At 36.5% G+C, this 23,245-nt stretch overlaps 1 protein-coding gene across 1 annotated transcript in view; it reads left to right on the top strand.

The window, feature by feature from the left end:
* The first annotated feature begins 15,936 nt into the window (after positions 1 to 15,936).
* Positions 15,937 to 23,245, top strand: part of LOC131042106 (alpha carbonic anhydrase 4) — a 158,499-nt gene continuing 151,190 nt past the window's right edge. Inside the window, exon 1 of the mRNA XM_057975419.2 lies at positions 15,937 to 16,020. Within this exon, the coding sequence (XP_057831402.2) occupies positions 15,952 to 16,020 (69 nt within the window). The 5' untranslated portion in view covers positions 15,937 to 15,951. The remainder of the gene's footprint in view (positions 16,021 to 23,245) is intronic.

Raw genomic sequence — 23,245 nt, forward strand, 5'->3', positions numbered from 1 at the left:
TTTAAATTTAAATTTGAAGTTAAAAACTTAAAAAAATACACAACCAATTAAAAATTTTAATTTTAGAGAGTCATCTATTTTGACTGTAAATAAAATACAGTTATACAGTCATTGTAATTTTTGGATGTTTGTGATTTTTTTTGGTAACAATGTTATTTATCTCTAAATGTTGCCTCTCTTTTGCTAGGTTCTTTTCCACATCTTTTTGAAAGAAAATGGATTCAGCTTCTACAGTTAAAGTTGGTGGCAAAAAGAGAGACCCTTGTTGGAAACATGGGAGACCAGGTCCAAAACGAGGAGATGTTTTTTGCAACCATTGCAAAAAAATTGTAAAAGGTGGCATTAATAGGTTCAAATATCACCTTGCAAAAATTCAATGCCGAGATACCACAAGCTGTACGGAATGTACTGAAGAGGCTACGAGAGATGCAATAGCAACGCTTGAAGCATATGATCAAAGGAAGGCAACAAAAAAGAGAACAGCAGAGGCAATGGCAGCCCCAAGGGCAGATTTGAGTTCCATGGGGTCACATACAGATGTGGGGACATCTGGTTCTTCCCTTGGGCCACGGATACGAGCAAAGGGAACTTTGGACAGCAACATGGAAAACTTCTTTATTCCACGTAACACTCCTGGTGCACAACCTGGATTGCTTGGCACTGCATGGAATAAAGAGGCTCACCAACAAGCCAAGGTGGCGTGTGCTAGATTTTTTATCTACAACGATGTTCCGTTCAATGCTATTTCTAGTCCATCTTGGGACCAATTGGTCACCGCGTTGACTGTGGCAGGTAAGGGGTTCAAATCCCCAAGCCGTTACGAGGTAAGTGGACCGTTATTGCAGGATGAGGTCCAAAACACTCATGCATTAGTGGAAGAGCAAAGGACTATTTGGGAAAAGAATGGCTGCACCATTCTTTCTGATGGATGGACAGATGGTAGGAACAGGACACTCATCAACTTTCTAGTTGTTTCAGGAGGACAGTTAGTATTTTTAAAATCAATTGATGCCTCCAATGAAGTGAAGAATGCGGAGACCTTGTGCAACATGTTGGATGAAGTGGTGATGGATGTGGGAGTGCAGAATGTCATCCAAGTTGTGACTGATAATGCAGCTGCATATGTGGCAGCCGGCAAACTTCTAATGGCTAGACATCCGACATTATTTTGGAGCCCTTGTGCTGCCCATTGTCTTGACTTGCTCCTTGAGGACATAGGGAAACTAAGTTGGGTAAAGAAAGTGGTTGAAGATGGAAGGAATATCACCAAATACATCTACAATCACACATGGGTCCTGAATCTTATGAGAGAACACACTGAAGGTAAGGATCTTGTGCGGTCGGGGGTCACACGCTTTGCTACCAATTTCCTCACCTTGCAGAGCATACTTGCTACATTGCCCAACCTGAAGCGGATGTTCGTGAGTGAAAGATGGTTGGGGAGTCCTTATGCTACAAAGCCTGAAGCAGAGAAGGTTGTGATTGCCATTTTTGATACTAATTTTGCCAAGATGGTGGAGGAGATCATCAATGTAAGTTTTGAAACTTTAATTGATGATTTATTATTTAATTTTCTAATATTTCAATCTGCTGATTTTGTTAGATTTTTTATATCTAGGTGTCGGAACCGTTGGTGAGGGTGCTACGAATGGTGGATGGGGATCATAACTCCATGGGGTATCTATATGAGGCCATGGATAAGGCCAAAGAGGCGATTCAACACTTGTATGGGTCAAACAAGACCAAGTATGAACCCATATGGCGCATAATTGATCGGAGGTGGAACCATCAACTCCACCAACATATTCATGCTGCTGCCTACTTCTTGAATCCCAAGTTTTTTTACTCTCCGAGTTTCAAAGCAGATGCAGAGGTTAGAATTGGCCTTGACACATGCATTCGGAGATTAGTTGATGATGAGATCCTTCGAGACCTGATACTTGATGAGTTGCAGAGTTATAAGAAGGCCTTAGGGGAATTGTTTTCTTCACCTGATTGCAAACGTAGGAGAGCCACCTTACGACCAGGTAAAAAAAAACATATGTTTAATTTTTACCATTTATTTCTCTCTTTAAGATTATTGAAATCTTTACAAGTTATAAATCACATTTTGTATCCTTGCAGATTTGTGGTGGGAAGATTATGGTGCCACAACGCCTAATCTTCAAAAGCTTGCCATCCGCATATTATCACAGCCTTGTAGTGCTTCTGGTTGTGAGCGCAACTGGAGTGTTTTTGAGAACATCCACACAAAAAAGCGCAATAGGTTGACTCAACAACGCTTGAATGATCTTGTCTATGTGCGGTACAACATTCGATTACATGAGAAGAAGGTGCTAGGGCAAGATTCACATGAAGCACTTGACTTGGATGACATTGATCCATATGCAGCAGAATGGGTTGCTTCTCCTGATGATGTTGATAATGATTTGGATCCATTCCTTACTAATGAGCAGCTGAGTGAGTTGGAGAGGGCAGGAGAGGAATGGGATGCGGAAGTGGCAGCACGTGAGGAGGAGCAGGAGTTTGATCATGCAGAAGAGGCACCTGTTAGTGTTGAGGATGTTGCCACTACTTCAGCACCACCCACCCAGCGGCCACAATCTATTTTGAGCTTTAGTTGTAGACGCAATTTATGATTTCTTATTTTCATAATTTCATTGATACCAAACTTTGAACTTGATATGTAATCAGAATTTCAGAGGTTCTTGTTTTGTGGTCTATGACTCTATAACTCTATGAGACTGTCACTATGGTACGTTGATATGTATTGAACTCTTATACATATGTTGCACTTGGTTTTTGGTTTATGCTATGATACTTGCATTTGTTGCTATGTATTACCAAAAAAATTTGATTTATATATCATGGAAATCATATATGTTATATAAATTTGGTGTAAATGTGTGTTTTTGAATTATATATAAAAAAAAAATGTATTTTCAAATGTTCGATAAAGTTGCCGAGTTTTGCCGAGTTTTGGCGAGTCCCGAGTTTTTAAAATTTTTTGGCCTTGCCGAGTTATTGCAAAATCCGAGTTTTTCATCTATGATCTTGGCCACTTGCCTCTCATATTGTTATACATGTCTTACAATGCCGTATGGGATCCTCTGATCCATCCCCTATAAATTTAGGGAGTTTTTGCTTCTCCTAGGTGTTCATCATTGTTTTCACTCTGAAGGTAGTGGAGGAGTCTTCGGCTTAGACCTCCTTATTCTCAGTTCTTCGATTCTCGCCTGCTTGCTCCCTTGTGTGTCAGACCAGGGGGTTGTTCTGACCGCTACGTTCTGGTGCTTTCCCTCACTCTCGACCACACATGCGTCCTCTACACGTCCACCTCCAACATCCCCAACACTTCGGGTATTTCCAGGTGTGTCGGACCTGGGTGGACTGTTCCGACTGCCACGTTTCAATGCTTTCCTTGCACTCTTGGCCACACGTGTGTCCTATACACATCCACCTCTAGTGTCCCAATACTCTAGGTACTTCCAGGCTCTGACTCGTCCCTGTGCTCCCTCCTGCCGAGGGTCGGCGAATCACCTAATCACTTGGTATTGACCACCTTGTAGCCTCACCTCACCTTTATTGGGGTCTACGGGTATGAATCACTCAAGGCTAACCCAATTTATTTTAAGGCAACAACGCCAAAATGTTTGCTGCTATATTTGATAAATCAAATACAAGAAATAATAATATACATGACAACACATACCAAACACGGCAGTAAAATATATCTTTATCCGCACATGCAATTATTACACAGAAGAAGACCAGAGATGGTCGGCCAAGGATAACAATTCACCCAACTATACCATACTCCCTTCCTTGGTGGTACACAACATGTTTAAAGGACCCAACGGTTGTCGAGAGGAACGCAAAAATCAACCAACCGACACATTAAACTACCCGAGAGTGACAACCCACTTAATACAAACAATTAATATATTGTCGGATAACCAATATTATCAAACATAACAATAAGCAGTTTATGCCAACTACATATACCCATTTGTTTTTCAATGCTTTCCTGTTAGGTGGAAGAGACACTTAATCCCATGTATGGTTTGCCATAAAAAATCCCATCTTATCTCTCAGCATCCATCTATTATTTGTCATTTTTATTTTCACATGCTTCTTTAAACATAGAAGGTTTAACTTCATTGGAAAGAAATAAATGTTGAATGGAATCATTATATTTTGTTGGAGGCCTACACTCCCTAGTAGATCTTTACCTAAGGAATCAATTCCTATGGAGTACCCATTGTGACGTTTTCACACATCGCCCCATTGCAAATGGGGACCCCCACTTTTTGCTTTCCGTCTTAGGTGTTTAGGCTTAGTTGTCCTAGCTTGGCAATGATCATGAATTTTAACCTTTGTTTATGAGAAGGATGTGTCTTGTCATTGGGGTAGGTAATGATTTGAGTCCGGAATTCATGTATAGGTGTCAAGGTGGATGTAATATCCCCTGCAGTTGTAGGACTAAGAATGCAAGGAATATTTGCTAAAGTGACTATCCAACTGCATGTTATGTGGCTTATGTGTCTTCCGTGTTATGCTGTCCTGCTGTCTCAGAGTTTTCAGACTCAGTTTTTGGAGTATTTATCACTGAGGATAACTGAGTTGTGTCTTGCAAACAACTTCAAAGAGATATATAAACATCTAAGATGAATATGCAACTAGTTCATAATGTAATTACACCAATTTTGGATGCAAATCAAATACTTATAGCTGACTGTAATTACATCAAACAGTTGGCATGTAACTTCAGAAAACTCATGTAATTACAATGCAAATCTTGTTCTTCTTTCTTATTCAAGATGATGATCAATAGGGCCTTACAATAACAATACTAATGATCAACAGCTCAACCCACTTAACACTCAGAAAATTCTGAAGACTCATGACTGTCAGTATTATTACAACTAGCTGAAAAGAGGACATAGAATGCTGACAAAGAACCTGAGAATAAATCACTTTCCTTGATATTTGAAGAAGCCAACAATATCATCACCCTTGGAGCTTCCAATGTCAAAATAGACCCTCCTTGCAAATCGCCCCTGCTGCTGCCATGAAGGTCTGATAATATATGAGGATCAGCTGCTAACTTTCAGTTTCTTCTTCCAAGATGTTCGCCTTCAACCCTCAAGTGTGGCGCTACCTCTCTTGATGTGATTTGATGCCAATATGGGGAGCTATGAGCAAAATCAAAGGGTATGATGGTCTGATTTGGCTTTTACTTCAGACTTAATTTGGCCACCAATTCCTCCTTGTTTCTCCTCCTATAGGCAACAAAGTGAATTGCCTATTAGCCACAGTGCTATTGCTGCTGTCTAAGGAATGATATGATGCCTTAATGATGAGATGTGAACCAAATCGTGGGTTTGAGAGGACTGTTACAGCTTGACTGCAGATTTCCCTTTGATCACTGAATGCTTCTTAACTCTCCCTTCAAATGCTCCTAATAGTATCGCTCTTCACTCCTTATGCCAGTGCTGTCCTCCAATGTTTGTCACGATGCTTCAAGGATGAAATAGGAGCAAAGTCGTGGGAATAAGAGACTGGTTCGATTTTGGTTCAGATCTGAAATGACACCTGCAATCTCCACCCAATCCCCTCCAAATGCTTCTACCAATATGCAGATTTCTGATGTAGGTCAAAGGGAGCCAAATCGTGGCTCTTCCCCAATCTTTTGTAAATCTGAAAATTACTGAGAGTGGCACCAATCCTAATCTGATATAAACCTGAGAAATTACTGAGATAAACTCAGTGAATGGAAATGCAAATCAGCTCCAAATAGCAGAATTGTTGAAGACACTTGATGCCGGAAATGTCTCCAATATGAGCCCAAATGAAATTGGCCTTTGGCCACCAATGAAGTCCAAGTGAGATGACTGAAATATCACCTCCTCAATGCATCCCCTCGAGAGATCTTTCACTCCCTCAGTTATGCTATCTATGGGAGTTTTCGTTCCTAAAGAAAATATTCTGCAGACACCTCAGTTCCACAAAACTCAATCAATATCCAGATCAATGACCAAGCTGCCTTGAAGCTTCATCTACATCTCTCCTTATCTTTTTTTCCAAACCATCTCTAGAAGCTTCTAGAAGTGACTTTATGATATAATAGTTAATTAAGTCACTTTTATTAAATTAATTAAATATAAAGTCATCTTTTAATTTTAATTTATTTGATAACTTTATAAATAATTAACTTGATATTATTAATGAAAATAATTAATTAAGCTATCCATGAAAAATAATAATAATTTGGACAACTTAACTAATTAAAATTCTTCTCCAAAAAGAGGACATTACAGTGGAGAATTGAGGACAAATTGCTAGAGGTTGTAAATAAATTGTCAAATATTGTAAATGTTGCAAAGTTGTCAGAGGCAATTTGTCAAGAGAATGAAGTTTGAAGATTGCTATGTATGGATTGGTTGTAGTGAGTCAAGGAATACTTCAGTGAAATCAAGTTCGCTTGGAATTTAATTGAATGTCCATGTATAAGATCGTGATTTGTTGGGAAGAGTGTCATATTCAAATGTGTTCTTTGTTTGAAATATGGGATTTGAAATTCAAAATAGGAATTTTTTCCTTTTCAAGATCATGTTTTCCTTGGACAAATTAATGTAATTTCTTGAAAAGGATCATCACAACACGCATTTTTCCTTGCATAAGTGGTGAATGTGCTCATTCCCTTTGTAATTGTCCTTAAGTACACTAGAATAGCGCCCAATTAGTTCTTGTGTCCTTGGACACATTTCAAATGTGCCTTAGCTTTGTCCTTCAACACGTGGAAATCCCTCGCATGTTTTTCCTTATCCCTATCTCATTTCCACCCTCCACTTATCCTTTCCTTTAGGACTATCTTAGTGCCACCCTTTTTTTTCCTTGGACACGTTAAAATCCTGCTCAACGCCTACATCAGTCCTCATTATACAAGGAATTGTGCCCAACTTTGTTTTATCCCATCGCACCAAGGATTTCCACCCTTACTTTGTCCATTCAAACCTTGGAATCCCACCTTGTTGTAATGTCCCCTTCTCAGCAGTGACCAGTTGAGTTGACCGTTAGCTTATTCTTGAGTTGGCCGTTAGCTTATTCTTGAGACCTGAAGGCTAGTCGGGAGTAGAAATTAGGGTTTCCTACCTCTGGGAGGATGTTTCAGTGTTTTTGGTGGCTTGCATGTTGGAGTTTGACAGTTTTGGTTTTGAATTCCTTCTGGGTTTTTAGAAAGCTTCGCAATGATGGTACATGCATAGCAAGCAATGAAGTTTGACAAACTTACTATTTTTAGTAAGTGGAGGCGAGGGCAGTTTATTTCTCTGGATTTTTCTAGATTTTCAGAGAGTTTCGCGATGGTGTAACATACAAATGAATCTGAAGACTTTTTCGGACTTACTATTTTTAGTAGTATGCTATTTTTAGTAAGTACTATTTTTAGTAGGGGTTCAGCTGATCAGCTCAGATGGCTATTTCCAATAGGTCAGTTTGACTCGTTTGTCTTCCAACATTTTTGGAGCTTGTTTCGGCAAGTTAAGTATTTGATGAAAAATGGTGTTTTAAATTAAATTATAACTTAAGGCAAAATTTGGACGATTTTTTTAAGGGAGATTGCTTAATTTATATTGATATCTAAAGTCATTTCCTTAACTATATGTTGGGCGATTCTTGGTTGAGGAAAATATTTTATAAGTGAATTATTGTTAAGGCAAGATGGATGCCTTAGGAGGAAAATAAGATAATTTTATGATATAATTCAATTTATTCTTTGGACGCCATAATACACTTATTGATGTATTTTTATAAAGTGTATTTGCCACCATGTGATCGGCGATTTTGGGAAAAATGAAATGAAATGCAAATTAAGGAAATTGGAATGTTGTTGTTTAATCCCATATTGGAGGGAAAAGAAGTTCGATTTGAGGAGGAAGTTATAAATATGTGCCTTGGCCTTCATTTGAGACTATCCATGTTATTTGCAACGAAGTGTTGCCGAAATCCAGAGAGATTGCTTCGAGGAATACATACCTCCTAGCTGGTTCTTGGCTTCTTGCTTGAAAGATAGCAACTAGTTGAGATTGAGAGACTGTTTTTTACATTGAAGAACAGATGGAGTTCAGTTATGTAGTAACATTTGATGTTTTTTGATGTGTTTTGGGGTGTTTGTGTGTTTTCAGGTTGCAGGTCGGTCGTAGCGTTGAAGTGGTTTTGTCATCATAAGTCTATGGGTGAATTCTTGTGGCTTCTGGGTATTCTTCCATCATTTTCCTAAGCCCTAGGCGATCCTTTATGCCAATTTTCAGAGGCTAATTTGGAGGTGTGAATTTATTAGAGCAAATCGCCCTCTTCCTAGGTCGTACCATGTTGGGGTTGTCTAGAAATGTGTGCATTAATGCTTTGAGCAAGTTTGCAGCTGTGTGTTGGTCTTAATCAGGTTGCCTTCTTCCTAGAAATCATTTGCAATCAGTCTCGAGTCTTTCCGTTGAGTTTGGGAGGAGTTGTGCTCATTTAAGTGTGGTTAGAAGTTGTTGGTTTGTGTTATTCAGCCTGCTGGAAAAGTATATCAGATTCTGAAATTTGGAGTGTGAGGTTGTTTTTAGGGGTAGTTAGTCTTTTGTAGCTTGTGGAGTGCATTAAACATTATTCAGCCTGCTGGAAAAGTATATCAGATTCTGAAATTTGGAGTGTGAGGTTGTTTTTAGGGGTAGTTAGTCTTTTGTAGCTTGTGGAGTGCATTAAACATTATTTGTAGCTTTGGACAGTGATATCTTTTGATCTGAAAATCCATGATATGTATTGTAAAGCTGATTAGTAGTACTAACAGCTATCTTATTTCAGGATTGTATCACATCACCCACTGAATAAGTGGAAGAGGCTGGCTTTGCCGCCTATCTTATTTCATTGTACTTATGCCCTTCTGCTGAATAAGTGGTTGAGTGGATTTGTATTATCATTTTCAATCCTTCCGCTGAATAAGTGGTTGAGTGATTGTCTCTTACTTTAGTTATTTTGGATTTTGTAATTGGCTGGTTACACTGCCAAATTGTGGTTTAGATCCAGTTTTCTCTCTCCCGCTAGAAAGTGGAAGTGGCTGGTTCAACCACCAATTTGTATTGCTCTCTTCATTTTATTATGCTAACACTAATGGATGAATGTATTGTGTGAAAAAATTGAAAAAAAATGAGGGGGTCATTTCACTTGTCTTAGTCCCTTTTACCACTTGAATCCCGCCTAGCTTCATTTATCCTTCGTTACCTTGGAATCCCGCCTTGCATGTTTGTCCTTATCCCTATCTCATTTGCACCCTCCACTTGTCCTTTCCCTTAGGACCATCCTAATGCTGTCCTTTATTGTCCTTGGACACATTAAAATCTTGCTTAGCACCTGCATCAGTCCTCATTATACAAGGAATTGTGCCCAACTTTGTTTTGTCACTTTGCACCAAGGATTTGTGCCCTTACTTTGTCCATTGAAACCTTGGAATTCCACCTTGTCTTAGTCCCTATTACCACTTGAATGCTGCTCATTATCATTTATCCTTCCTTGCCTTGGAATCCTGCCTTGAAATCAATCCTTCATACCCTAGGATTCCCTAATGTACAAAGTAGTGAAGGATGGACTTCAACTTCAAAAGTGCAACATCAAGCATGGGTGGAATTCCTTGTATCTCTTGCAATCCCACCCTTCAGACATGAAATTTTCCTTTCCACATGGGAAATGCGCTCAAGGGTTTGCAATAAAATTGTTTAAGTTCAAATCAAAAGAGGACGGAATTCTTTCATTAGCTTGCAATCCCGCCCATCAACTTGTAAATTTCCTCCTCACCTACAGGATGCGCTCAATTATGTGCAAAGTGAAGAATGAACTCAAGGCAACATAAGGATTTAAATGGAATCAAGGTTAAGAAGTCAAGTATTGAGCAACATCAAGACTTCAAGGCTAGGAGGAAAGCAACACCTATGCCTTGCACTTTCAACATTTCTATACAAGGGACAACAAGTTCAAGTACTTCAAGAATGAGGATTCAACAAGGAGAGACATGAGACAATCTTGAATTTTCTTTGAAAATCCAAGAATAGGGGTCAGTGCAAGAAGGTAATCCCAATTTAGTATGTTGCACCATAGAGATACTCCTACATCAATGCAAGATCCAAGATGAAATTTTATATAAGGACGAAGTTCATAAGCGAGAAGATGAACTTGTACAAGGAGATCAAATCTAGGCATCACAAGATCTACATGACTACACAACAAGATCAAGCATTCAACATCATAAAGGCAAATTCCCACACATGGAGATGAAATGCGAAATGAAGAAGTGTGATCAAGTCACATAGTTTCAAAAGAGTTAAGCAATACCCTTACATGACTACACATGAAGATCAAGCATTCAACATCATAAAGGCAAATTCCCACACATGGAAACGAAATGCAAAATGAAGAAGTATGATCAAGTCATAGTTTCAAAAGAGTTAAGCAAAGTTAGAAACATGATCACCAAGATGATGCAATTTGGGGAATATGTCTTCGCCTTCATCATACTGAAGTTGGATAATGTTGAGTATCAAGAGATATTACCTCAACACATACACTTCTTTGTGATGATCTACAAGGTGAATTGAGGTGGCAGCCAGTCATCATTATCAACAACTCAAGTTATGACAAGTTAGCATGTCCAAATTCATTGAACCCGATTCATCACCTGAAGGAGCAAGTGACACATGGCATTGCATTGAAGTTCATTCAACATACCTAACCTTTTTTCTCATTGGTTAGAATTCAAAGGACATGTGCCCATCATGGTGTAATTATTTCGTTGGTCGAATTGAGCTAGTTGTAACTAACTCTAATTATAGGGTTTTGTCATGTAATCTTGGCCGTTGATCTTGCATCAATTTGAGCCATTGAATTGTTAAGAGACATCTATATAGGGCTCAAATATCTCATTTGTAAAGGTTAATAGTTAGTAGTTAGAGAATAGAAGACAAATGGTAGCAATAGAGTAGGAGGAAAGGAGATTGTTGCCAAGGCTTGTTGTAATAAACATACTTTTCTCATTGAAGTGATTGTGGATTCTGGTGTGCTATTTCAACTTGTTGCATGGTCTCTACTTCTCATAGTTAGATGTGTTAGATAAATGAAGACATTATTGTTGATGATTGGTGAAACCTAATGTTCATACCACTTGGAGTTTGTTGATTGCAAATTGCAGTGTGTGGTTAGACTGAACTTGATCAAAAGCTTAACTTCAATTACTTAATGCTTATTGTTCATATTGTTCATGTGCATAAGGTAATATGAAAATCATTTGCTTGTCCCTAGGAGATTGCACCATCTTTGTGTAGTTGTTCCTGCATGGCGAAGCAAAGCTTGGTTTGTTTGCACCTATTTAACAGTCATTTCTTACATTCTTAGGATTAGATTAGCTTTCTTAACCCTTATTTCCTTTTATCTTTATTTCCTAAGCAAGTTGGTGCAGGGGCACCAAGTTCATCATATTTTGCAAACATTGTCTAGTAAGGTCTTTTGATAACTTTTGGCGTGTTAAGTCTTTTGTCAAGCGAATAAGGTCATTGTAGACCATTTGTAATGTTGAAGTCATCTAGAGAGTCAGTTTGAGTTCTTATTATCATACTTTGCAAATTTGTCAAAAATGTTGTCATGAAAAGATATAAAATTGCAAAAGTGCAAAATGGGAAGTTGAAAAGACAAAGTTGTAAAGGGTAGTTGGAGAAGTTAGAAAGGGTGTAGAAAGTTATAAGTAGGCCCTTGTGAATCATTTGTATGTGGTTAAGTGTGGAGGAAGGTGGCAAGGATGGTTTTGAAGATGGAATGAATAAAGAACCTCATTTTTCTCTATTTTTCCACACATTTATTGTTGTTCTTTCATGTTGTATGGCCATATACGGATGGTCCATGTCTAAAACTTACATGGTTGGAATGATAATTTAATTTTAGACATGTTTCGTTCTTACCAGGTCAAAAGAAAAGGTCATTTAAGTTGTCTAAGGGTCGAATCTTTCCATTTACCCAGATCAGAAACTAGGTTTTACTAGCGTAGAAGTCCATTTTGAGGGTTATGTTCCAAAGAAACCTTATGAGATTTTGAGATATGTTGTATAACATCCAAATGGGTATCTAAAAGTGGTTTTATGTTTCTAATATGATTCCTATATTGAACGTTATACCAAAAACACCCAATTTGTTGTTGTAATTAGGCCTAAGGAGTAGATTACCAGTCCATTTTTTATTGTTGTGTTTCAAAACAATCATAGCCAAGTTTTTAATATATGTTATCAATTTGTGGAGATCTTATTGGCATCAAAAGTTATGCCCTGTTTTTTAATTTGTGAGGGCTAGTAGAAATTAGGATAGTTTATGTGGAAAACATACAAGTTGGAATAACCAGTGGGTTTGAGGGTTGTTAAGGGTTGGAACATATCATGTTTATTTTTTTCTAAAATGTTCCCATGGTCAGTGGAGTCCTATGAGCCATTGAGCCCTTGATTGGTGTTTGTAGCCTATGAGGCATAATGACCTTGTGAAGGGGAAACTTGGAGTTTGTGGAGAATGATGGGAAAGTGTTGATTGGGAATCCATTCCATGATGAATCCATGTCCATTTGAAGACTTGAAATGCGAAGGATCTGTCCTTGAGAGAGAAATGTTCTAATATAGTTGCTTGTTTTGGGAATGTGAGGAAAGATATTAGCCCATTGTTGTGAAATATGTCTACATGTTGTTGAGTGGAACCCCACCTACTGCATCGACTGGTATCAGAGTTGTGGTTGGCTTGAGCAGAGATGAAAGATGGAAGAGTGGTGTCAAGCTCTCATGTCTTGGTCTTGTGGCTCTAGAGAATTTGATGATGAAGTTGGAGCTGTTTCAGAGAGGACAAGGGGCAGTGCATGAAGGACATCAAGGAGGAGCATACAGAGGATGAAGACCTGTCACTACCCTCAATCCAAGAGGGCTTTGAATTTCTTTTGGCCGGGAGTATGGTGCAGGGGCACCAAGTTCATCATATTTTGCAAACATGGTCTATTAAGGTCTTTTGATAACTTTTGGTGTGTTAAGTCTTTTGTCAAGAAAATAAGGTCATTGTAGAAAATTTGTAATGTTGAAGTCATGTAATGTCCCCTACTAGGATTTGGTCTAACTAAACCATAATTAATCTACTTTCAAGTGCTTACAACTTAAACTAACTTGATCAAGAGTCAAGGCTATCTTAACATGAAAACAAAACTGAGACATTCTTTCTTTAGTTGATCAAGTACTAGATAATTTAATCTTATTCCGATTCATTTATAAATCATTTACATTTATTAAATTACCAGTTTTATGAATTATTATATATTATTATAGAGTCGTTACTAAAGATACTACATTAATTATATTTATTGTATTAATATTTGTTATTATATCAGTATCCATATTTATAACCCTTATATTATTCCTTATTGTGATTTGAGTATATATATATATATATATATAAAATAATGTTACCAATAATTTATATATTGGCTAATAACCTATTAAATTGTATTCATTTTACTAATTGTATTATCAGTCTTTTATTATATTAACAACCTCATGTTGTGTTAACAGTATTTTATTTTATTGATACTTGTATTAGACTGTGAACAGCCCTTATTATCATATTAATGAAATGCTATATTCTAACCAGTAAATAAATATTAAACAGTTCCCTACATATTATCACAGATTTATACTTACCGTGGCAACTGTGATGGTTGCTGGTGAAAGTCTTACCTTTCTTTTCTCTCTTTTTCCCTATTTTCTTTTATTATCTCCCATGTGTCTCTTATTTTATTTTCCTGTGAGTGTGATATATGCCTGTAACTAGATAACAGTTCTGATCTGAATTGATCGATAATAATTTCATTTTTATACACACCCATTATATATTCCCCTTTTATGTCATATTAATTATATTGAATTAACAATATTATATTATATAATCAACATCATATTGTATTAACAATATTATTATATCAACAACATTATTGTATTAACAATATTATATTATATTAATATCAGCTTATTGTAATATTAATTTTATTAATAATAGTAAGCTGCATTATTAATATTGAATTACATTAATAACATTACCAACAAACCTCATATTCATACCCGTAGTGTTTTCCCACTGCTGGTATTTTCTTCTGTATTCTTTCTTCCTTCTATTCCGTGTGTGAGTGCCTCCTATATCATACTAACAGTGTAAATTATATTTACATCATACGATATGCTATTAGCAACCATATATTCTTCTACCTATCTCCGTGAGTATTTCCCGACCATGTGTTGATCCTTATGAAATATGCTTAGTAAATGTATATTATCACTTATAGTTATATTCAATAACTGATATATACTTTGATTAAGAAATCGATATTTATTGCTTTCAGTTTTGGCTACAATATCTGATCAATCTGATTATTCATGTAACAACTGATGAGAGGATATCGCCAATAGGGATATCGATTTCTATATCTGATCTTCCTTTATAGTAAATGCTATATAGGTTAATATGTTGCTTACAACAAGAAGATTTCCGTTTCCGATATGTAATTAAATACTTGCAATGTATGAAGTATTGATCGCTTGGAAGCGATATACATGCCGATGTTGTTTCTGATATAGAATATAAATCACGCAAGATCTATGGTGTTGTTTCAGATGTCAATGATGTTTGGTTACATGCACACGCTTTTGGGCCTTCAGCCTTTGCTCTTTATGAGAAATACAAATTGGATAATAAAAAAAATATCTAAATTCCCCACCCTTGAGAAAACAATTTGAATGTCTTCATATTCCTACCTTAAGAGATGGAGAGGCATAAGAAAGGATGTGTCTCATCACTTTAATTATTACTTATTGTCAACACTTCGGTAATGATTATGTTATCTCATAACCATTGTTATCACTTAACATATTCTTTACAATTGATAATCAGCTTTGTACTTAGTCGATTACTTAATAATCAATTCCTCATATCAGCGGTAGTATATGATGTTTGTTTTTTCTAATCAATATGGATTTATGGATGCCTAACCATAATCAATTCTATGCTGATTGAATGCTGGCTTACGGTATCTTATCTTATCTTGAATGTTCTCATTATATATTTATTTTATTACTATTCATTTATTTATATTACTTTTATTATTATTATTAGATAAATATGAAATTAATATTAATATTTAATAAATATAAATTATATATTAAATCTTGTGGTGACCACCTTAATATTATATATTAAATTATATATTAATATTATTAATTACATAATAAATGATAATTTATTATTATGATGAAGAATCACAAAATCTATTATTGATTACATCACTAGGATGTGGGTTTATGACAACCCTCTCCCTTTAGAGGAAAATCGTGAAGTCTCATAAATGAGACGATTTTCCAATCTTATTCAATGTTAATTAATAAATGTTTTAATTATCGTATTTAGCTAATCACAATAATCCAATGTCAAAAGAGGGGTTATGACAAGTCATCTAGAGAGTCAGTTTGAGTTCTTATTATCATATTTTGCAAAATTGTCAAAAATGTTGTCATGAAAAGATGTAAAATTGCAAGAGTGCAAAATGGGAAGTTGAAAATACAAAGTTGTAAAGGGGTAGTTGGATAAGTTAGAAAGGGTGTACAAAGTTATAAGTAGGCCTTGTGAATCATTTGTATGTGGTTAAGTGTGGAGGAAGGTGGTGAGGACTATTTTGAAGATGGAATGAATAAAGAACCTCATTTTCTCTGTTTTTCCACGCATTTATTGCTGTTCTTTCATGTTGTACATCCATATACGAAATGGTATGGATCTGCAACTCACATGGTTGGCAAGAATTTAATTTCAGATATTTTTTGTTCTTACCAGGTCCAAAGAAAATGTCGTTTAAGTTGTCTAATGGTCGAATCTTTCCAGTTAACCAGATCAGAAACTAGGTTTTTCCAGCGTAGCAGTCCATTTTTTAGGGTAATGTTTCAAAGAAATTTTTTGATATTTTGAGATATGTTTGATAACTTACAAATGGGTATCTAAAACTGGTTTATATTTCTGATATGAATCCTATAGTGAAAGTTATACCAAAAAAACCCAATTTGCTGTTGTAATTAGGCCTAAAGAGCAGATTACTAGTCCATTTTTTATTGATTTGTTTCCTAACAATCGTAGCCAACTTTTTAATATGTTTTCTAATCCCAAAAAGGGTATTTGAATATGTAGTCAATTTGCGGAGATCTTATCAGCATCAAAAGTTATGCCGTATTTTGTCATTTGTGAGGGCTAGTAGAAATCAGGACAGTGTATGTGGAAAGCATACAAGTTGGAATAACTAGTGGGTTTGAGGGTTGTTAAGGGTTGGAACATATCATGTTTACTTGTTCGAAAATGTTCCCATGGTCAATGGAGTCTTGTGAGCCATTGAGCCCTTGATTGGTGTTTGTAGCCTATGAGGCATAGTGACCTTGTGAAGGGGAAACTTGGGTTTTGTGGAGAATGATGGTAAAGTGTTGATTGAGAATCCATCCTACGATAAATCCATGTCCATTTGAAGACTTGAAATTCCAAGGACCTATCCTTGAGAGAGAAATGTTCTAATATAGTTGCTTGTTTTGGGAATGTGAGGAAAGATATTAGCCCATTGTTGTGAAATATCTCTTCATGTTGTTGAGTGGAACCCCACCTACTGCATCACAAGTTAGTATAGATTCCACGTTCTAGCAGTGTTCATAAATGTAAGTCCCCTTGTGATTCCAACAAAATCACATCAAACACCCTGAGTCTATCCCAAGCATAAAGTTGATCGTTCGCATTGTAAACCTTAGAGTCATCTCGTTTGGTTACATTGTATAGCATATGAGGCTTCTTTGTTCAATAGAAGATAGAATGCTTAGTATTTTATACTGTGTTTGTAGTGTCCTAGAAAACACATCAACCTAGTGGGATGAACCTGTGTTGAATGGAATCATTATATTTTGTTGGAGGTCTATACTCCCTAGTAGATCTTCTAACCTAAGGAATTAATTCTTGTGGAGTACCCTTCACATGAGTACTAGTTTGATGAGTACTAGTGAGGAAAGATATTAGCCCATTGTTGTGAAATATCTCTTCATGTTGTTGAGTGGAACCCCACCTACTGCATCACAAGTTAGTATAGATTCCACGTTCTAGCAGTGTTCATAAATGTAAGTCCCCTTGTGATTCCAACAAAATCACATCAAACACCCTGAGTCTATCCCAAGCATAAAGTTGATCGCTCGCATTGTAAACCTTAAGAGTCATCTCGTTTGGTTACATTGTATAGCATATGAGGCTTCTTTGTTCAACAAAAGATAGAATACTTAGTATTTTATACTGTGTTTGTAGTGTCCTAGAAAACACATCAACCTAGTGGGATGAACCTGTGTTGAATGGAATCATTATATTTTGTTGGAGGTCCTTACTCCCTAGTAGATCTTCTAACCTAAGGAATTAATTCTTGTGGAGTACCCTTCACATGAGTACTAGTGGGATGATCGTGCTCTTTATTATCATGAAAATTGAGGGATAAACTTGTGGTTGTATATATGGATAAGTCTGCACCTGTGGTTGATTTACAATCTCCTTATGTTTGAACACATCACTCCCATTTGTGATGTCTTCTAATGGAACATATTCCTTGGTTAATATGTCTTGTTCTTGCAAATTTTCCATTACCTTTTCATAGAATATCACATCTATGCTTTGTGTGACTTGCTTGGTAATTGGATTCCATAGCCTCTAACCATATTTTTCATCTCCATATGCAATGAAGATACACCTTTTAGACTTTGCATCAATTTTTGGTTCTTTTTTTCTTGTGGTCTATGAATGAAATCTTCACACCCAAACAATCGCAGATGATTATAAGAAACCCTCTTTCCTAGCTACTACTCCTTTGGAACTTCAAAATCTAACTAAGAGGATGGACCTCTATTGATTAGATATACTACTTTATTTATAGCCTCTACACAAAATTGTTATCTTAAACAACATTTGAGAGCATGCTACATGCTCTTGCCAAAATGGTTCTATTCAACCTTTTTGCTGCACCATTTTATTGTGGTGAAAGAGGAAGTATCTTAACTCTACGAATGCCATTTTTTGCAAAATATTGATCGAATTCTTTCAAATACTCACCCCCATTGTCAGTATTTAAGCACTTAATCTTACTTAAGAGTTCGATTTTCTACAAGCACATATAAAGTCTTAAACATACCCAAAACTTCAGACTTCTTTTTTGTCATGTAGACCCAAACCTTCCTGTTACAATCATCCAAAAAAGTGACAAAATAATCAGACCTGTTACCTATGAGGGACCAACGACATCTGAATGCGGTAGCTCCAAGGGCCATGACTTCTTCTCACGTTCCTTGATATAAAACCTTGTCCTCTTTTGTTTTCCCTATATGCAATGCTTGCATAACTCCAAATCTACCAATTTGAAGCTTGGAAGCTGATTCTTCATCTGCAAGATTTCATACCTTTCTTGCTCATGTGTTGCATTTTATGCCGAAGCTCTATTTCACTATCTACATTTACCATCGTAGCTCCCATTTTTGTTCGAACCTCTAGGGCATACAATATACCAAATTTACATCCTCTAGCAATCACCAAAGATCCTTTTGTCACCTTCCACACATTTGACTCAAATGTAATACTGCATCTATTAGCATCAAATCGCCCAATTGAAATTAGATTTCTTTTGAGTTCAGGAACATGTCTAACATCCTTTAGCAGCCAATTTTTCCAATTTTTTCGTGTTTAGTAAAACATCTCCCTTGCCAATGATACTTCTATTAATTAATCGCGAAACTTGAAAGCCCTATGCGTCTATTCCAAGTAAGGCTCATTAGCACTGAAATAAACTTTTTCCAAAATTGTCGGATAAAATGATACTTCTTAGTCAAGTACCCAAACATCTTTAGTAACTTCTCCTATAAATAAAACAAGAGCATTGACATCTTCTTCATAATATTAGCCTGACTTTCTTTTGATTGCTTCTTCAACCTTCTTGTTTTCTTGGTGACCAAGAATTTTCCTTCATTTGGTGTTCCTTACCACAATATCAAAATTTGACTTTTTTGACTCTAGATTTTGATCTTCCCCTGTGATTATCCTTCCCTTGTTTCTATGTTCTCCCTTTTCTGCCAAATACAAAAGTGTCTCTTTATGAGGTACCTAGGATTTTCTTTCTCATGTCATCATTGAGAAGAATACCAACAACATCATTGAAGTTTAGCATGCTTCCCTTCTTACTAGACACCAAGTTGTTAACTATAACAACTCCTTCCTAGCTATTAGATAAAGAACACAACAAGAAGATAGCTTTGATCTCATCATCCAAACTAAAATTTATTGAAATTAACTGACTAATCAAGGTATTTTACTCGTTCAAATGATTTGTGATTGCATCGCTTTCCTTCATTTTAAAATTATGCTATTTCTTCATTAGAACTACTTTGTTCAAAGTGTTGGTTGAAAATTTTGTACACCCAAGAGGATGTGCAAAATTGTGGTTTCAACCGCAGCACATGAGTATAAACTCTCCTAATTTAGGGAAGGCTCCCTCTTTTCTAACACTTAAACTAATGCTAATTTAATCTAAAATGGATGGGACAAAACATTTTCTCTTATTTCAGAAAAGACTATGCTCTTTCCTCTTCACAAAAAAGAAGCAACAATTATGAGATAATAATAACAACAATTTAAATTGAAACCAAGAGAGGAAATGAAGTTTCCTGAAAGAACAAAGACTTACGTCACTTCCTCCGAGACGGGAAAACAAAAATCGAGACGGGAAAACAAAAATCAAGCGCAAAGTCTTGAGTTCCTAATTTCCTATCTACCCTTTTCAGAATGATGTAATAAGGACAATCTACAACATATAACAACACAAAGTCTGTAAGTATGATGCAAAAACAACAACTTACATCATATAGCAGCGCAAAGGCTGCAAGTATGATGCACCTTCAATTACTTTAGATGGGAATTACTACAAGCACAAAGTCTTGCAACTTTTCTCAGCTTCTAACAACAAACTAAACTAATTCCACCTTAGGTATTTGCTGCAAATATTTTGGGGGTGAAGCTCTTCTTAACAACTTTCCACAACCTCAAATAAGTACAAAGAAATGTTCCAATATGACACGAACACAAAGGACACAAAGTATGGGTTCAACCCAAAGTTTGAAATTCCAACTCTTTGATATTACTTGAGAATAAACAAATTACAACTTCAAAGCTCAAAGTCTTTACAAGTGCAAAATTCTACAGAGCTTACCTGCTTGCCAAAAAGATATAAATTACAATAGACCCCCTCAAGTATTTATAGGAGAGGAGTCTTGAGAAAAAGGTGGGAGGATCCCAACTAACTTGAGAAATTCTCTCAACCACCATGACCTCAACTTGTAGTTGCTTTACATGTAATTACATTTTACAAAAATGCAAGTAAAAGTGACACTTACAATTACAAAACTTGTTTTTACATGTAACTTGTCAAAAAAAAATTACAAATGTATAATTGAAACTATTCTATGTGTTCGAAGCCACAACTCTAACTACATCATCTTTTGTTTGTGATGATTTTCATGTTGCTTCTCGATTTTAGAACTTGAAGTATTCAAGATTAGTGAAGACATCTCAAACCGGAATGGGAATTTGCATCCTTAATGATCTTTGTGTCCAATCTTATCTTCTTGCTTGGGGTAGTACTATCTTTTTAGGAGGGAAGTTCTTTGCAAGGCTGAGGTAAATAGCCTATCTCTGTCTTGATAGCATTCCATGCTCTCAGTCATTCATATCACTTATCCATCTCCTTCTATGGCTCCGCCATGTTGTTGTTCTTTCTTTTTGTCATCTAATGGACTTGAAAAGCACAGAGAGGGGGGGGTGAATCAGTGACACCAAAAAAAACACTACTTCAAACACTAACCGGTAGATGAACTTAACCAAGCATTAAAACAAAATACATGCTATCCAAAATGAAATAACATCATCCACAATAAATAAAACATCCACCATAACACAAGTGTTTATACGTGGAAAACCCAAATAGGTAAAAACCACGGTGAGATGGAACTCACAAGTTAACTATCTGTAGTAATAGATAACTGACCGGTTAAGGCCTTACAAAGTGCTCTGCTAGGAGCGAATCTTGTTAGAGATCCCAAGCTTGATTAGAAGTTTATACCTTGTTAAGAGTACTACCCTGTTAGGAGTAACCTCATTGGAGGATTTGAGAATCCAAACTAATGGATCACTTTGTTAGAGGATTTGTACAATGAAGCTTGTTAGAGCTTACTCGGTTAGGGGATTTGATTTTGTTGTAATGATTAGAAAACAACAAGAATGGTTTGATCTGTTCTAAGTAGCACAATATTTGCTTGATCAGATCATTCTAAGTACATTCAACACTGCTCTTCATCTTAACACTTATCGCTCTTGAACAAAAGCTTTTACTCTTTATGCATATCAGTATTCGCATAATCTCCTCTCTATATCTATTAGTTATCAGTTTCAAATGATTCACTAAGATGTCTTAATATAGACATTCAAATCTTATGTTGGCCTAAGGAAATCAAAACACACTTTCCTAGGTGCAGTGTATCTAGACAAGTAGTCATAACTCATCACAAAAATGACCGCCAAGAAAACGGTGCTGGTAACTCATCACAAAAACAGATACTGGTTAGAACAGTCAATACCGGTTGGAACAAAACATGTGATCCGTTGTCCTGGAATCTTCCGCTTGATCTCCATCTTCATCTTCATCTTCATTTTGATGCCGACTTAGTGTAGCCACAGGTTATCTCTTAAGCACATACCGGTTGACACAGAGTACCGGTTAGAGATGAACCTTAAGCATACCGGTTAACAGTGTAAACCAATGAAGTTACATCGGTAGTCAATGGAATCATGTGTGTGTGTTGGATTGTTTCATCAATGACAACAAGTGATGAATACATTTCAATCATCATCAAGCCAATATCATCCTCAAATCTTGAAATTTACTTGCAAAATAAGGCCCATGCCTTAATTTGTTGATTTGGTAGGTCGTGTGTGCAAACAAGATTGACAAGGGAAGGAATAAATTAATGCAAAAGTGGGGCCAAAGCTCAATTTCGGGTTTGGGAATGCTGACTGCATGTGCAAGTATTCACATGAGGCTAACTTTGACATGGTGAAAGGCCATACAAACCTGAAAGCAAGTGTTTTCTTGATGGGAAAAGCATAGGCTTGTCAAATATCACTACTTGTAACCGGGCTTCAAAACCGCGACTGCAAGTGTACAAGTGTTGCATTTTTGGGAATAGCTTGCAAATGAGTGGGAAAAATCTTCATAGTTTGCCCTTGAAGTTAGAACTTGGGTATTTGATAGCAAATTGGACTTGGAACTTCAAAGGGGAAAATATGCAACCACTCTTATGATGCATGGTACATTCTACTCGCAATCATGAACTTGCACTCCTCTTCTTGAAACCCGATAAGCAATATGGGAGAGTAATAAGAGGGAAGTATATCAATAAGCACTTGCAATCGGGTCTTGAGGACCCGATTGCCTGACTGCAAGCTACATTAGCACATAACTTGAAATCCTTCACTTGGAATCGGGTTTTCAAGACCTGATTACAAGTAACATAGTACACAATGGGAAAGATCTCAACCTCACATATATGCAATCGGTTCTTAAGAATCCGACTTTGAGATACAATATTTTAGACAAATGAGAATGAAAAGCTTATAATGCACTTTAGAAAGGAGACCGAACTTGAGCCCAAGCATGAGAAAACCCTCCATCGCATCTGTAAAGAGAAATCCGCTTAACCAAGAAACATGACTAGGAATAAGCAATGAATCTTGGGAATGAACTCCTCCAAGGAAATCGGGCTCAAAGAGTCAGGTGCAAAAGCTCTTGAATTCCTTTAAACAAGAACTTGTAGTCGGGTTCTAAACCTCCGACTACAAGTAAAATGGAAACTACTTTACTTGCATAAAGAATGACTTGCTATCGGGTTTAAGACACTCGACTACAAGCAAATCCATTATTAAAATATGAAGTAAAAATGCATCGGGTTTCCAACTCGATTACAAGTAACATAAAGTCATGTTTAAAGGTAAAGAATCCACTTGTAATCGGGTCTTAGAGTCATGTTGGTGTTGGAAATAAGCCACACCTGGA

The sequence above is a fragment of the Cryptomeria japonica genome, chromosome 2, assembly GCF_030272615.1.
Source record: "Cryptomeria japonica chromosome 2, Sugi_1.0, whole genome shotgun sequence".
Taxonomy (NCBI): domain Eukaryota; kingdom Viridiplantae; phylum Streptophyta; class Pinopsida; order Cupressales; family Cupressaceae; genus Cryptomeria; species Cryptomeria japonica.